This window comes from Callospermophilus lateralis, chromosome 6, assembly GCF_048772815.1.
Source record: "Callospermophilus lateralis isolate mCalLat2 chromosome 6, mCalLat2.hap1, whole genome shotgun sequence".
NCBI classification, from domain to species: Eukaryota; Metazoa; Chordata; class Mammalia; order Rodentia; family Sciuridae; genus Callospermophilus; species Callospermophilus lateralis.
This window is the reverse complement of record NC_135310.1, coordinates 5627226-5642268: the sequence shown is the minus strand read 5'-3', so window position 1 is coordinate 5642268 and position 15043 is coordinate 5627226. Positions and strand designations below refer to the sequence as shown.

General features: G+C 46.6%; 1 protein-coding gene across 2 annotated transcripts in view; it reads left to right on the top strand.

Annotated features, from left to right (window-relative positions):
• Positions 1-15043, top strand: part of Pacrg (parkin coregulated) — a 484043-nt gene that overhangs the window by 374720 nt on the left and 94280 nt on the right. The window contains exon 6 of one of the 2 annotated variants that reach the window (XM_076859380.1): positions 1311-1341. The exons of the other annotated variant lie outside the window; for it this stretch is intronic. Within the exon in view, the coding sequence (XP_076715495.1) occupies positions 1311-1341 (31 nt within the window). The remainder of the gene's footprint in view (positions 1-1310; positions 1342-15043) is intronic. 2 annotated transcript variants of the gene reach the window in all.

Sequence of the window (15043 nt, the reverse complement as noted above, 5' to 3'; positions counted from 1 at the left end):
TCTATTTAAATACTACATTTCATTAAGAATTGCAACTGAGGGGTTGGGGCTGGGGCCTGGTGGTAGAGCAGTTGCCTCACACATGTAAGGCACTGGGTTTGATCCTCAGCACCACATAAAAATAAATAAATAGATATTGTGTCCATCTACAACTAAAATAATATTTTAAGAAAAGAAAGAATTGCAAGGAGTTTGGAATACACAACAAGAAAAAAAAAAAAGAGTACACACGGTATCATTTCCATCGGCCACTCCAGGTTTAATGCTGCTAATTGTCCTAAGAGCTATGGTCTCAGCTTCTTTTTAGTGAAAAAATAACTAAAAGTGAGCATCTAAGAGAGGAGAGCCAACTCAGAGCCTCACATCACTGACAGTCCACACACTGCAGGAGGCCTGTCCATCAGGCAGGGGGAAACGGCTTTGCCTGACTTCAGGCACTGATACAGGGAAAGACGTGTCCAGGTACCAGAGACACCGAGCATGAGCTGAGCATCCTGCACAGGCCACCTGCCACTGCACAGACACGAACAGCAAGAAGAGAACGGTCTGATTACCCTCGGAGACTTGGGGCGCATGGAAATGGGGCAGTGGAAACCAGGCAGATCATGGAAGATTTGCTTTGTTTTCGTCACATGATACCTGCAAGACCAGAAGGGCTAAAGCAGTGCAATTTGCAGAAACCTCAAAAAGTGATGGATTTAGCAGGCCACGGTCCATGCAGTAGAAGTCGTCCCTCCCCAGGGAGGGGAGGATCCTCCCTGCACATCAGGCAGCTGGGCAACGGGCACAAAGGCCTGAGATGAAGGAGGAACCAGCCCCGCTCCAGGAGTGTTGTCACAATCGATTTTTACTGAAAAAGTAAGTGGGAACAATTGGCCAGAATAAGCCTGAGCTGTAATAGAAAATGAAACTAAAAAAGAAAGATCAGGGCCTTGTTATAAAACAATCCACATAATTCCCTCCACACGGATCCATCTTCAGAAGAGATTCTGAGACCAGGACCCAAGGTGGGGCTGAACAAGCCTCAGGAAGGTATAGGAGGTCACCGGAACCTGGCTTGTCACACCCACAGGGCCTCATGCCATTAAATGCCGCTGCTCTCACAACTGGCACTTTTCACTGGGGAGATACTAGCCATTTTTTAGGAAAATATTAGATGATCTAAAAAATTCTTAAGGAAAAGAACATTTTGAGAGTTCACACCTAAGTCAGGGGCCTAGTCCAGATTCTTATTCCTAGCTTGTAGGATACTGGGAGAAATTACTGTGCTGTCAATGTGCTATCACATAAACTCCTCAACTTAGCCACAGTTGTAGTGGGAATGAACTTCACCGGTGCCAAGTTGGAGGACAAAATTAAATGTTATGTATCTCAGTTTTATTTTCCTGGTTCAGAGGCCTTATGCTGCCTAAGTGGGTGAGTCAGGGCACATCTCAGTCAATGCAGGTGGGGAACTTGGTCGCATTTGGGTTTGGAGTTCTTCCCTGGGTTTCCTCTCCCACTTCTGACCCCACCCCCATCTAATCAAAGCCCAGCCAAGCACCCCCAGTCCCAGGCAGCAGCAGGGGCGAGCTGCCCACCTGGTCTCTTTCAGTCCAGCATAGACAGAAGGCACACAGGCTGCTCAGGTGGGGACAGCCACCTGCTGGCCTTCACTCAGCTGTCACCTTGGCTGGCGGGCTCTGGCATCCCGAGAGCACGCACACCTATGGCCTCCTAGAATCGCAAATGGGCTCCTAGCCTGGAGTTTGGGCTGTGTGTCCCCTTCTCTGCAGTTTTTAGATCCCACCCCTTGCACTGAGAACTCAGCTCACTGGTGCCACATGCTGCCAACAGTCTGTAGAGGGGCTGGTCAAATTCCCTCTACTCTCAGATCTCCCACAGATTTCTGGAGGAGTTCCCCCATGTTCCCCCGCTCCCCACACCCCCACCCCCACCTGTAATTGGAAACTTTTCACCTCCTTCCTCATGGAGCTGGTGTGTGGAAGACATACCTCGCCTGCCAATGCCCCAGTTGAACCACTACTGTTTTATATCCTCACTAAGGATTTGGGTATTGACTCCACAGGTCCACTTCTAGCCACCTCATCTGGACATATCCTGTCGCATGGCCTACGTGCAGGTGCACATTTCAAACCTCTGCTGTGTGACAACCCCACTCCCAGCCCCACCTCACAAACTAAAAGATGACAACGTTCCTTGGTATCAACTTAGTTGGCTATAACTCAACCTGGCAAATATTTACTAACCCCATGCCATTCCCGCCTGCAGGTACCCTTCCATTCCAACTCCTGGTTGGCACAGACAAGGGCATATTTAATGAGATTCCATTCTCCACCCTTCTCAATTTTCACATGATAACTTTGATGCTTGTTATTGGGCACTCTCTCCTTGGATTCTGGCCACCGGATTCCTATCCCTTGCCTCCCCCCTATTTGCACTGTCTGCTCATCTCCCTTCATCTGCTCTGTGGTTACCGCTGCTCCTCAGTAACGGGGCTCCACACTCTCCTTGGTGACTTCATCCATTTTCACTTTAATGTCAGTGGTTACCAAATCTATTTTTTTCTAAAAGCCCATGGTCTCTTGAACATAAAGCTCATGTTTTCAACTATATCTCAGACACCCCAAACTCAGTATGGCCACCTTCCTGAGGCTTGGTTCAGGCCCCACCTTGGGTCCTGGTCTCAGAATCTCCTCGTAAGATGGATCCGTGTGGAGGGAATTATGTGGATTGTTTTATAACAAGGCCCTGGTCTTTCTTTTTCAGTTTCACTGTCCACCTCCCACACCTACTCTTCCCATTGTATGTCCAGTATTTGTCCACTTCGCCCCCTCTGCTGGAACCTCAGCGCCACCCTGGATGCCACCCTCACCCTCACCCTTTCTGTCCAGTCTCTCAGTTGGGCAGTGCTGTCTGTGAGGGGCTCTGTCCTACTCCGCTCCTGCCAGTGCCATCACCTGGGTTCGGGACTCTCCTCATCTCTGCCAGAGTTGTTGAAAAAGGCTCCGCTTCCCTCTCCTTACACGCGCTCTCACACTGCCAAGGGTTGCCCTTCCGCACACCAGATCCCCTGTGCTGCTTGGAGACGCCCGTTGCCTGCAGAGTCATTCCAAACTTGCCTGCTGACTTCCCAGCCCCGTGTTCCATTTCCTACTTGACCTAATGGGTCTCCACATACCAAAAAAAAAAAAAAAAAAAAAAGGCGGGGGAGTCTCATGCCTCCATGATTTATCAAATCCCTGCTCAGGGTCCTCCCTCAGTCACTGTGGCTCCCTGCAGCCAGCTCTGCCATGCTCCTGGCTCCTGTCGACGCCCCGCCCCGTGTTACCTGAAGAGCTCCTTGGAGGTGGGAACGTTCTCCTCTTCACCGTCACGTTCCCTGCGCCCCGTGCAGGCCTCCCACTCCATAGACACTAATAAATGTCCACCTGATGGTCCTTCTCAGCTGTGTTGGAGTTGGCGTGTTTGTATCTTTTCCTGAATGAACTTATGTGATCTGTGCACACAGAGTCCCCAGGCAGCTCCTGGCTTGCCTCATAACATCTGGAGGACAGGGGCCCTGAGTCCACCATGTGTGTGTAGAAAACCCCCCATAGTTCTTTTCCTTGTCTTAGTGAGTATTGAAGTGATTTGCTCTTATATAAATTGTTTTGATGACAGTTGATGCCCTGAGCCTGTGCCTGATCAACATGAGTGATTACTAACTCGGAATCAAGAAATAGATATTTAAGCCCCTAAAGCTACAGTAGAGGTGACCTGGTTAAGACAAAAATTTGACACCATTATGCAAAGTAAGCATGTACTCAGGTTCTTCCAAAATGCTGTTCATTTGTGGGCATTTACCAAGAACAATTAGGGAATGTACACTAGAATCTGAAAAACATCTTTCACATTTTATCCATCTTGTTAAGTGATCAATATTTTTTCATTATAAAAAGTAGACATCCTTGTAACCTAACAAGACATGAGAAGATAATTGTTAAAAAAAAAATGGCAAAGATGGTTGGGGAGTGGTGAAATGGAATGATACTTCAGAAAACATTTTGCCAAAACAAATTCAAATGGAGATTTAGAATTCATGTAGAAAGCTCCTTTGTACGATCAAAGGAAGCGTCAGCCGTGCCGCTGAGTTCCATGTCTAACATAATTTTGTTGGCGAGAAGTCAGGCATGAGATGAGCTGATAAGAGCTTTGCTCACAAATGCATAATAGCTGCAACGGCTAATTCTGGTTTAAGACAGTGCAATTCTGTAAGTGGACATTTAACCAGTTTGTTAGTACAGTATTTTAAGAACCTCTTACAGGACAATGGAGAAAAGAATTACCTATCACTGCTGACCAGGCATTTATTACACAATGCATTGGAGAATAACAGAAGTGGGTTTTTATGCCTTGCTCATTTATTATCTAATACCTTTTAAGGCTGAATGTCATTGCCAATTATTATTGTGGCAAGTGCTCCAATCGACTTTTAGTTTACTGATTGCCATTCTCTCCCACATTCCCTATTATGTGAAACTGTGCCACATTCTAGTTCATCTTCTATTAGAAATTTTGCACCACAGCCTCCCAGCCAGCTACCTCCATTTGGGTGTCTTTGGGGAGAGAGACAAATGAGTTTTGGGAAAGTGTGTTTACACGCAGCCGTCAACCTTCAGCATCAATAGACAGTCAGCTGCTCCCGGTGCCATGAGCCCACTGCCCGTGACTGACAAGGGCCTGCATTCACTGTCCCTGTTTATGTAAATGCTGGTGCACTGGTCACCCCAGGACATACCGTTTGCTGCTGCTCGGTTCATGCTCGCGTAGTCAGGCTCCCAGGTGGCCCGTCACTTACTTTTGTAGGTTAGAACTTGTAACACCACAAAGCAGTATAATTCATCTAGATGAAGTAGATGCAACAGAATTCAAAAACAAAGATCACTCCAAGCAGACAAGGCCAATTCAATAGACAAAAGAAGATTTCTAATGCAGGTCTTAATAAAATAGCTGGGTCCAGATTGCACTATATTCTTGTTCCTTTCCAAATAATTGGCAAATGAAGAAAACCAGCTCATTGCCTTCCTTACAGAAAGTTCTTAATCCACAAGCCTCACCAGCAATGACTCTTTAGTGGCCAATTCAGAGGCAGGAAACTTGCCTAAATATAAATAGAATTTCAGATGAAGGCAAAATCATTCCTAACCTAAACCTGAAGTCCCCAAACACCTACCTGTGCATTTGCTCTTCGTAAGGACAGCTGTAAAGATGAGCCCTGGCAGCAGCAATCTCTCTTGAGCCAAATGCTCAAAAGTAAAGTTTCTGCAGTGAGAACACAGGTCAGGGAGCAACCCGATCAGAGCCAAGACTGCCCTGGGTCAGGCAGACCCTCAGGAAAGGCCTGGGCTGTAGAGCAAAGGACCCAGGAAGAACTGCTGAGGGCCAAGGGTCCACCTGGAGCTTACTAAAGTCCTGCCCAGCAGCCCAAGGGACTTTAAATTCAGGATTGCTTATGTGTGAATTGCTTTCTTTAGGTAAAAATGACCTATTTTCTACTTCTGACTGGACTTCAATGGTCAAAACTATGTATGAGAACAAAAGTGAATGAGAACAATCAAACCCCTCAGTTTAGAACCCACAGCCCAGAACTGGACCTGGGCACATGTGGAGTGCCTCGACTTCTGCTCAAGGCCAAGCACGTGTCCTGTAAGGTGACCCCAAAGAGAAGCTGAGAGCCACTCCACACTGCCCTCTGATGACCTCCATCCTGCGCTGCCTGTTGCCAATGGAGCCCACAGCAGCCGCACCACGGCATGGCCCCCACTCATGGCTGCTGTCCCACACCACACACTGCCCACCCTCTTAGAAGCAGTCCAAATTAGAAATCCCCACCTACTGTTTGAAATATTAAATCCCCACCTAATATTTAAGATATTATTATTTAGTGGCTTAAAAATGCTGCTCCAATTTAAGTTAGAGAAGGGATTATTAATCAACCCTAGGGCAGGAATACAGCAGAAACCATGAACGCACATGAACACCATTTCCTAAATCATCTACCTGGCGGTCACTCGTACTGTCAAAGTACAAAGTAAATAAAATAATAATAATAATTAAAAAAAAAAAAAGAAACTAAATTCACCATCTTTCCTTCCATGGCTCCAACCTAATGTCCTCAAATGCCCTCCCAGCCTCAAAATCAAAGACCCCGCCAGCCTCGCCTTTGTCCCCTCTCTGGTCCCCCTTCCTTCTGTTCTAACTCTCCCGTGCTGGGGAGGTGTCTGTCCACATTTCCTCTTCCCACTCTGGCGCCTTTGCTGGACGCTGGCTTCCCCCTGCCCTCCCATGCCTGAGGGCCACGTTCTGGGCCATCATCTCTGCCTTCTGTGGCCTGAGTGCTCCCCTCCCTGTAGGTCAAGGTGAGGTGCCTTCTAGCTCTAGGGTTTGACAAGAGCCTCTGCTTCTCTCTGGACTGGTGTCTTCCACTCCTCTTGGATGGGCTCTGAATTAGAGAGAATTAGAGGCATTTTCATCCATCTTTTTTCCCCTCCATAATAGTCTGTCATAGGAAGGGCGTGTTCCCTGGTGCTCGCGTTGGCTGTGTCTTACACCCATAGTGGACTGTGAGCTCCTTGAAGTCGGTCCCACTCCCCTCTCCACGTCCCCTCCCAGCCCGCGCCTGTTGAATTGATTTCAATTAATTCCGTTTGTAACTGAATCAAGCAAGGGATGTCACAAGCTTGCTTTTATAAGTAAAGAAAGCACGGTTGTGCAGCTGTCCAGAGTCTGGGGGATGGGGAAGAAGACAGGGAGAACCCCCAGAAGGCAGCTGAGTGCTGGTCAAACCAGGTGCAAGTTGGGCAGCACTGTGTAGTGAATGAAGGAAAATAAGATGCCTGGTGAAACAGAGGACCAGCGCTCTTGCAAAGAACCTTAAAGTATTATTTTTACAAAGAATACAAGGAGCATTTCAGCTCCCTTGTTGACTGATTTGTATGTTCTTCCTACAGATACTTTCAGAAAAAGGCCCATTGTTTGTTTTCCTCCTGGTGACACAGTAGCCATTGTTTACAACTGTAATCACAGCGCACATAGCTGCAAATGTGGGCTCTGGGCGCTGGAGCTCCCCCTCTGGGTGTTCAGACAGTGAATACTGTGTTCTTTATCTCTTATCATAGCTCTTTTGTCAAATATTTCAGGATTTTTTCCCCCAGACAAATTTGTAGTTTGTTATCAACCATAAAAATGTCTATTGCCTTGCTTTTAAACATTTAAACTTTGGCATGTATGTCTCAAGATGAGCATGAATTAAGTTGTTATTTCTTTTTAAATACAATTTTTATTGCAGTACACTAAAGCTAGATTTCTTTGATACATACAGCTTGGTGGAGTTCTCTGGAGGCTCTACAAAGGTGTCTATTATTTTGAATGTTTTCACCTCCGAGGGGACATGGTTATGGCTCCCGGCTCCCAGGTGGGGTTTGCAGGAAGCATCTGTCAGACATTGGACAGGTGCAGACATCTGTAACTTTCTGCAGCACGTGGCCATCATTCTATGTCCTGCTTAGGAAAGCTTGACACCTTCTCCACTCCTGGGATCTCCATTTCTCCAAGTGCTCAAGTCTTCTTACCACAGACCCGACCCGACAGCCTGTGGGAAGAAAAGCCTTTTTAAAAAACCTAATAAATAGCAATGTATTTTCTGGTTTAAAAATCACAATATGTTGCCTGATGCAGACATTTGAAGCCTTTAACACAAATGAAGGTTTATAACAAAGAAATCCAATAAATCTCAAACACATCAGCATGTAACTTCAGGGCAATTTTAAACTATTTATTTTTTAAAGTTCTACAAAAAGTCTTAATATGACACTTTATATTTTTATGAATATAAATTTAGGAAATATATCTTGTGTTTTAAACATTTCAGAGAGATTTCCCTTACTGAGATGGGCAGGATGAAAATGAGTGTCAGTCCTTTAAGTGCCTCGAGGGAGAAACTCTGGTTTTGTTTCAAACTGGTTTTTGAGAGAGACTAACCTCTCAAGGGTGAGGTGTGAAGGTGAGGGTTAGTAGATTTTCCATGTTCAAGGTGTGCTGCACTAATCCCCCATGGATTGTGGAAAACCATCAAAACCCACAAGGGGACAATTCTTCCCGGAAGCTGTGGACCAGAAATTATGGGACAGGCAACTCTGAAGAATCCAGACACACTGTGGGAACCTGTCAGCCTGGCAGGGGGCTTCTCGGAAACTGGACGGACAATACTTAGGAAAGATGTGGACACCTGGAATTTTAGCTGAGGACTTTCAATTTTGTTTGAATTTGATGACTTCTCCTCAAAGATGATTTTTGAAGTTTCTGTATTCAAAGTTAAAAATCTCATCAGCACGTTGTAAATTGTAATTCCTAAAAGAATTTCACATAAAAAATGTATTTTAAATGTAGTATAAATTTGAACACGTTGAAAAAAAAAAATAGAACCAGACTTTCTCCAATCCATGTTGGACTGGTAGACTCTTCCGTAGCACAAATCCCATTCAACCACAGAGCAGGCCTCTGGGATGGAGCTCCTGGGTTAGTCGCACAGATTCAGCCGTCCTTTCTGCGGAAAAGAAGCCACAGCCCGTGTCCTGGTGGCTTAGTTCTCTGCTTTCGACTTCCCAGAACTTACTTGGACTCTTCCTTTCTGTCCCCGTCCCTCCTTCCTGGCCATCTGTCTCTATTTCTTTATTTCCATCTGACTGTCCTTCCCAAGAAGGAAGTCTCAGGTACCCAAGGCTGGCAGTCGTCTGGTTCCTCCATCCAGAGCCACGTGCTGACCACCCACCCAGCAAAAAGCAGGTGGAACTGGCCGTTCAAGCTGGAAAGCAGCCAGAGGTCAGACGTGGTTGGGCGTCCCAGTGGCATTCTTCTACCGCAGAGGCTGGCTTTTCCTTTTTGAGGGTGTGGCTGCACCACACATTCCAAATAGCCTTTCCATCAAGGCATCGGTGTCCAAGTATTTGGAGCTACTAAAATTAGTCCCAGCCATTAGAATGTGCTGGCCTGCTTGGCCAGCAGGAATTCGCCTGGCTGTCGACCTGAGCGAGGTCCGACGCACTCCCAGCGTGCTCGCGGCCCCTCCTCTGCCTCTCCCCCGCCCCCCTTGCACCCTTTCTTGACCCTCCTGCGGTACTTTCTCGGTCCTCAGTGCACCTTGCAGGATACCCATGGGGTGTCCCGAGGGTTTCCCTTGGGCTTACAGAACAGGGTGCCATGGCTCTTCTGCTCCCTGAGGCCGGTTCTCTTCCTGTGAACCTGGGTTTGGAGTTGACTTGCAGAGGGAGTCCACTTCTGTTGACCTCAGCTCCTGCTGGGATCAGAAAGGGCGATGTTTTCAAAGGGAACAGCTGAAGGACGCTATCTACAGGCAAGAGAAGCATTTGGGATGCCCACCCACTCCAAGGCCTCTCGTCTGGGGTACTCTCAACCTTACATAGATGCCTGGCCCTTGCTTCTTTTCCTGTTTCTTTGTAATGAACCCAAGCGAATACTATTGAAGAACAATTTAACCTCGTGACTCGCTGACCACAATTCCAAGTCTCTCCCTTGGTTTTGGTCCTACTTCGTAAATCCGACCCTGGAAGCTATTCATTCTGTCCAAGGAGGAAGAGTGCTGCATGGCCACCCCTCTCCTTTCCACATGTCCTTGTCACTCAGTGCTTTCAATTCTATGTAACGTCTTTTCTAGCCACAAACATTTCCCCTCGTTTCCTGAGAACACACGTTGGAGACACTTTACAATCACAAAGGAGATGGTAAGGGAACCCAGGGACACCTGAGGCCTCCTGGCTGGGGAGGTGCCTTCAGGAAGGCCTGGCCTCCCGGCCCTCCGCTGCCCTTCACCCCACGCTGTGTCACCACACTTCTTTCCTGCCACATCCGGCAGTGGGGATTCTATACCTGAAGACCCCATTTGCTCTCCGCACGACTGTGTTCCTCCTGAAGGAAGGTCTCTCTGTCCCCTCTAACATCGTGTTTGATATTGCTCTCTGTGCTTTTGGCTCCTCAGATCCCATCTTCCTTCCCAGCCTCTCTGTCCGTGGATGGTGCTGGTGACTCCTCCCTGGCCGGCCGTGGCTTTTGTAGACATCCCCTCCAGCTGGAAACCTCACCCCCTCCTCCCTTCTTTCTCACCTTCCCTCTCCCTCTCCTCTCCCACTCCGTCTCTGAGAGCATGGAGTAGAAAGACTTCCACGTGTTCGATTCCCGTCTTCCTCCCAGTTTGCCTCAGGATCACATCTAAAGCAGCGTGTCCAACATCACATCATCCTTGTCCTCATCGGGCTCCGTAAGAACTAAGTGGGAACATTCTTATCGCCGGAGTTGGGCGTCAAGCAGTGTGTGGCCCTTGATAAGCACCTTAGGACTGCAATAAAGGAGCACTGTGGTGACGCACTGTCTCCCCCAAGGACCTGCCCTTCCCTGGCCCACAGAGCCTTGCCCTCACCGTGGCCACTTACTCCCCCGTCCCTTTCCCCCAATGTCCGACCACCCACTCCAAGGCCTCTCGTCTGGGGTGCTGGGACGCTGCCGACAGCCTTACCTTACGTTGCGCCGCAGGCTCCACACTGGCCTGAGCCTCAGAGATGAGGAGCTGGGAATATGAAACCTGCTCCGGCAGGAACCGGGGCGGCATTGGGCGGAACGCCGCGAGTACCTGACACAGGGCACTCTCGGCTCTCAGTGCTGCTCAACTGGGGTCTTCCTTAGGACCGTTGACAAAGTCTTGCAATGGCACCATGGAAGCACATGCAGTTGTCTATTATATTCTGCAGTCAGAGAAAAAAGAAGCCAGGAAACAGACAACAAAGGAATATTCCTGTACATATCCCAAGACCTGTCGATGTTAAAGAGAGAGACAGGTAGACAGCTGATACATGGATAGTTCAACAGACAGAAAACAACCAAAACTTTGAACTTGAAATGGTTAAGATAATTCCCCTTCCACTAGGGAAAAAAGCCCACATTTGATTAGAAGATTTTTAATTTTTTACAGCAAGAAGCTTCCCCTTCAGACCCAGTTACAACTGGTTTTCTGCTGGCACTGACCCCGTCTCCACCTCTGTGGACATGCTGGGCTGCTTTTGGCTGTTTCAGGAACACAACTGTATCCTAAAATCACCTTTGGCTATAAAAGAAGGGAAAACTCCCATCTGTAAAGGCTTTTGTCAAGAAGTGTGTCATCAAAATAGAGTCCCATTCACCTGCTGTCCTTACGAGGCTGGCAGCTATTTTCTATCCTTATTTTAAATTTCCTCTCTTTACCTTCCTCTTAAGGGGATTGACAAGGGACCGATTCAGAGCGAGGCCTATCTTATCTTTGAAAACTGGCTGCATCCCAATAGAAATTTAAAGGACTAGCTTTCCAGTCCATGTCAGAGACATACCAAAGCAATGGCCCGTGTGACGTCACAGGCGGCACTCACAGGAGGAGCCGCGGTGCCTGAAGACCATCACGGCCTCACTGGCACCTCACTGGAGCCTGAGGCTCCCCACTCCACACCCAGGCGCTCTAATGCACTGGGGAAATGGGAGTTAATGTAAAACTTTTATCCGGGAATATACTTTCCTTTATGAAATAGCCACTTGGATCTGCTACTGGCTACGTTTTAACCAAATGACCAGAACTATTTGTTCACTAAAGTGGCTTTCAAATTTTTAATGTAATTCACATTGCTTGTTTTGATTGTGAGAAATGATTTTTTGCTAATATAGTAAGTCAAGGTAGCTCAGTAAGTTAACAAATATTATCTTTAGGGATAGATCATTCATCATTTGTTCAAAAAACAGTATCAAATACACAGATTGTAATGACATGCAGCAGCTTCGTCTCTGCAGAGAACTTCCGCCGCTATGCATGGCTTACTTCTCAGTTGTGAGGCGGATGGGCCCTTTGTCCCCACCTTACCTATGATGAAAGTAAGGCTCAAAGCTGTTAAGCACCTTGCCCCACGTCTCTCAGTGGGAAGTGTGACTCGGATGTGCAGCGAGGTCGCTGTAGGAACTGAGTGGCCTCGCTCATCAGCAAGGTCCCAGCATTGGCCATGGTGTCTGGTAATATCCAGAGCTTAATAATCATCGATGGTGAACACCAGCACTGGTAAATAACCACACAGTTTTTAGCACTTAAAGAATAAAACTGAAGTCACATTTCCTGCCCTCAACTAAATTGCATTCTGATCCTTGCTTGAGCTTGAGCATCTTCACACTAAACCAGCAAATCTAGCCCAGTTTCTCCAGAGGCCTTCAGCTAGAACCCTCACAGAACTCATTCTCCAATTCAGCCTCAGAGACCTGTCCTGTGTGGCACATGCACATGCATGCATACGCGTAGGTAGACATCTATGTACGTATACATGTATGTCTATATACAACACACATATATATTGCTAGAAATATATATGCATTAGATATTGTACATATATTTAATCTCCATATTTAATAATGTCTTGAACATTTCAAATGGTAGTAAGTAGCATTATAGTGTATGAATATTTCCATAAGACTTGCCTAGGGATACAAAACATTTGGCCATTAAAGGATAGAAAGTGACAATGTCATCTTCTAATTTTAAAATATCATCAGAGATATAATACTTGGAAGGACAAAAAGGGCAGGAATTTGCTTAGATTTACAGCCAGAGGACTTGTCTGCTTTTCTTTATCTGCTACCAGTTCAGATTCTACATATTTTTTTTTTAAAAAAAGTAGACAAAAAAAAGAGGCAAAATTTTTTTTGTCCTAATATAGAAAGGCAAATGCTTTAGGCTTATTAGTTCCCCAGAGAATGAGACCTCCCGGACACAAGCACACACACCTGAACACACACCTGTCCCAGTGTCTGTGTGGTGTTTGATTCCGTGATCTAAACATTTGCGTGACCCTGCTCTAAGGCGAGTAGCATTAACCTTGGACTCTGCACCCAAGGGTACAAACGTGGGCACGTGTCACATACTTCTCAGTTCATGCATACTTTCCGAACAACACATAGCCATGAGTAGGAGAGGGAGAAGGATTGAATTTCATGAGCAGCATTCCAGATGTATTGACAGAACTGCACCAGGACTCTTTTCTCTGAGAAGGTCAAGTTTTAAATTTTTAGTGCTCCAAGGGAGGACACCTGAAAGGGACAAATGACAAACCCGGGAATGCCAAAAGTCCTCACGGTTTTAACATCCGAATGGTCCTTGTCGAGATATCTCTTTAATGAGTGACCGACTGTCCAGTTTGCTCAGGGATGAAAAGCCTCCCTAGTCAGGACTTTCAGTGCTGATCCAGAATGACTGGGGCAATGGCACCACACTGCTCCCCAGCATTCCCAGCTCCCAGGACCCGCGGGCTGGGCTGGACCAGAACAGATCCTCATCTTCCTGTGGCGCCCTGTGTTCTCGCCTCCTTTCTGATTCCTCATCTTCCTGTGGCCAGGGTGTCCTATGTTCCTTACAGTATGAGTTTTCCATATGTGACATTTATACTTTATAACATTTATACTTTATATTTATTACTTTATAATGTGTAAAACAACTTCAAGGAAAGCTAAAGGATAGAAGCAGATGGGAAAATATTTTTAAACACCACTATGAAAACAAGTGAATATTTTAACCGAATCAGTGAAAACTTTTAACTTTCAGAAAGAGTTTGTCACAAACCCATTTCTACTCCCATTTCATCAGAGTGCATAGATCTGATCTGGATCAATTCTTGCTAATACCTATAACTTTGATTAAAAAAAAAAAAAAAACAGGAAGACTACCACATGAATTAGTTCCCATGCAGATTCTTCTTAGTCCAGCATGTGCTGACATACATTTAGGCCCCAATTTATTTACTAACATGTCATAAAAAGACTCCAGGGGCCCTGAGCTGCAAGGAGAAACACTTCCCTTGGCCCCGTGAGGAGCCCTCCAGGAGATGTACAAACCTCTCCTCAACACCTTTGGGCATGAGGCCAGATTAGGAGGTAGGCCAGATTACCTACCTCCTGCACCAATTCAAACCAACAAATTCACTGGCCGGTATTTGTGGGAGACAAGAAGGAGCAAATCACAGGCATCACACTCACAAGGGTTTGGGGAGGGTGTTGGGTATGTCTTAGAAGCCCGATCGTGTTGGGTGCTCAGTCACAGGCCACCATATTACCTGTGTGCCGTAGGACCAATAACTGTCACTGTTCAGTTTCCACAAACAGTGTCACTATGATGGTCAGAGGCCTTCAAAAGCCCTCTGAGCCCAAGCCCATTGCAAACGTTCACTGAATCCCATCTCCTGGGCAGACAGAACCACCCTCCCAGGCATGTTGGGGGGCAGCCATAAGCCCCAAGGAGCCACCATGCCTGCAAGGCTCCCAGAAAGGGGCTCAGGGCTGGAAGGCTAAGGGCAGGGAGTTGGAGCAGTGGGTGGAAGGCAAGGTGTCTCAGGTGGAGGGAGCGCTGAGCAGACCAGGGATCCGAGCAGGCCCTGGAAGGAGGCTCTACCGTCCAGCAGACAGGCGCATGAGAGAGCAGGAGGGTCAGAGGGAGTGCCAGGGAAAGGCCAGGGTCAGAGGGGAACTAGGGAAACTTAAAGTCAATTTAAAAAAATCAAAGTTGGAAAGCCTATGCAGGGAATGATCTCTGAGTCCCTCTCCAGTCCCTGTGCTCTGCCATTTCTGTCCCTCACTGATGTTAAATATATAGAGATATAAATATGCACGTTTGTGTCTGTGTATTATAGATTCAGATTTTCATTTCCATGTTTTCCCACATTCTGCCAACGGTAATAGAACAAGTTACATAAATTGCCACCAACTGTCAAATTATCAGGATTCTCCACTCTCCGAGTTCAAAGAGAAGTAGTTGTCATGAGGGTTTTCATATTGAAATGAGAAATAGTAAGCTAAACTCACCTGGAGAGGCCTCCAGCAAATAGATCCTGGATTCATTCCTTGCCTGCAATTTATCTAAGCAATCCACAGGAATTAAATAAAATAAAATGTATGTGTTTTTTCCTAAATCTCATGAATATTGAGAAAAGGCCAG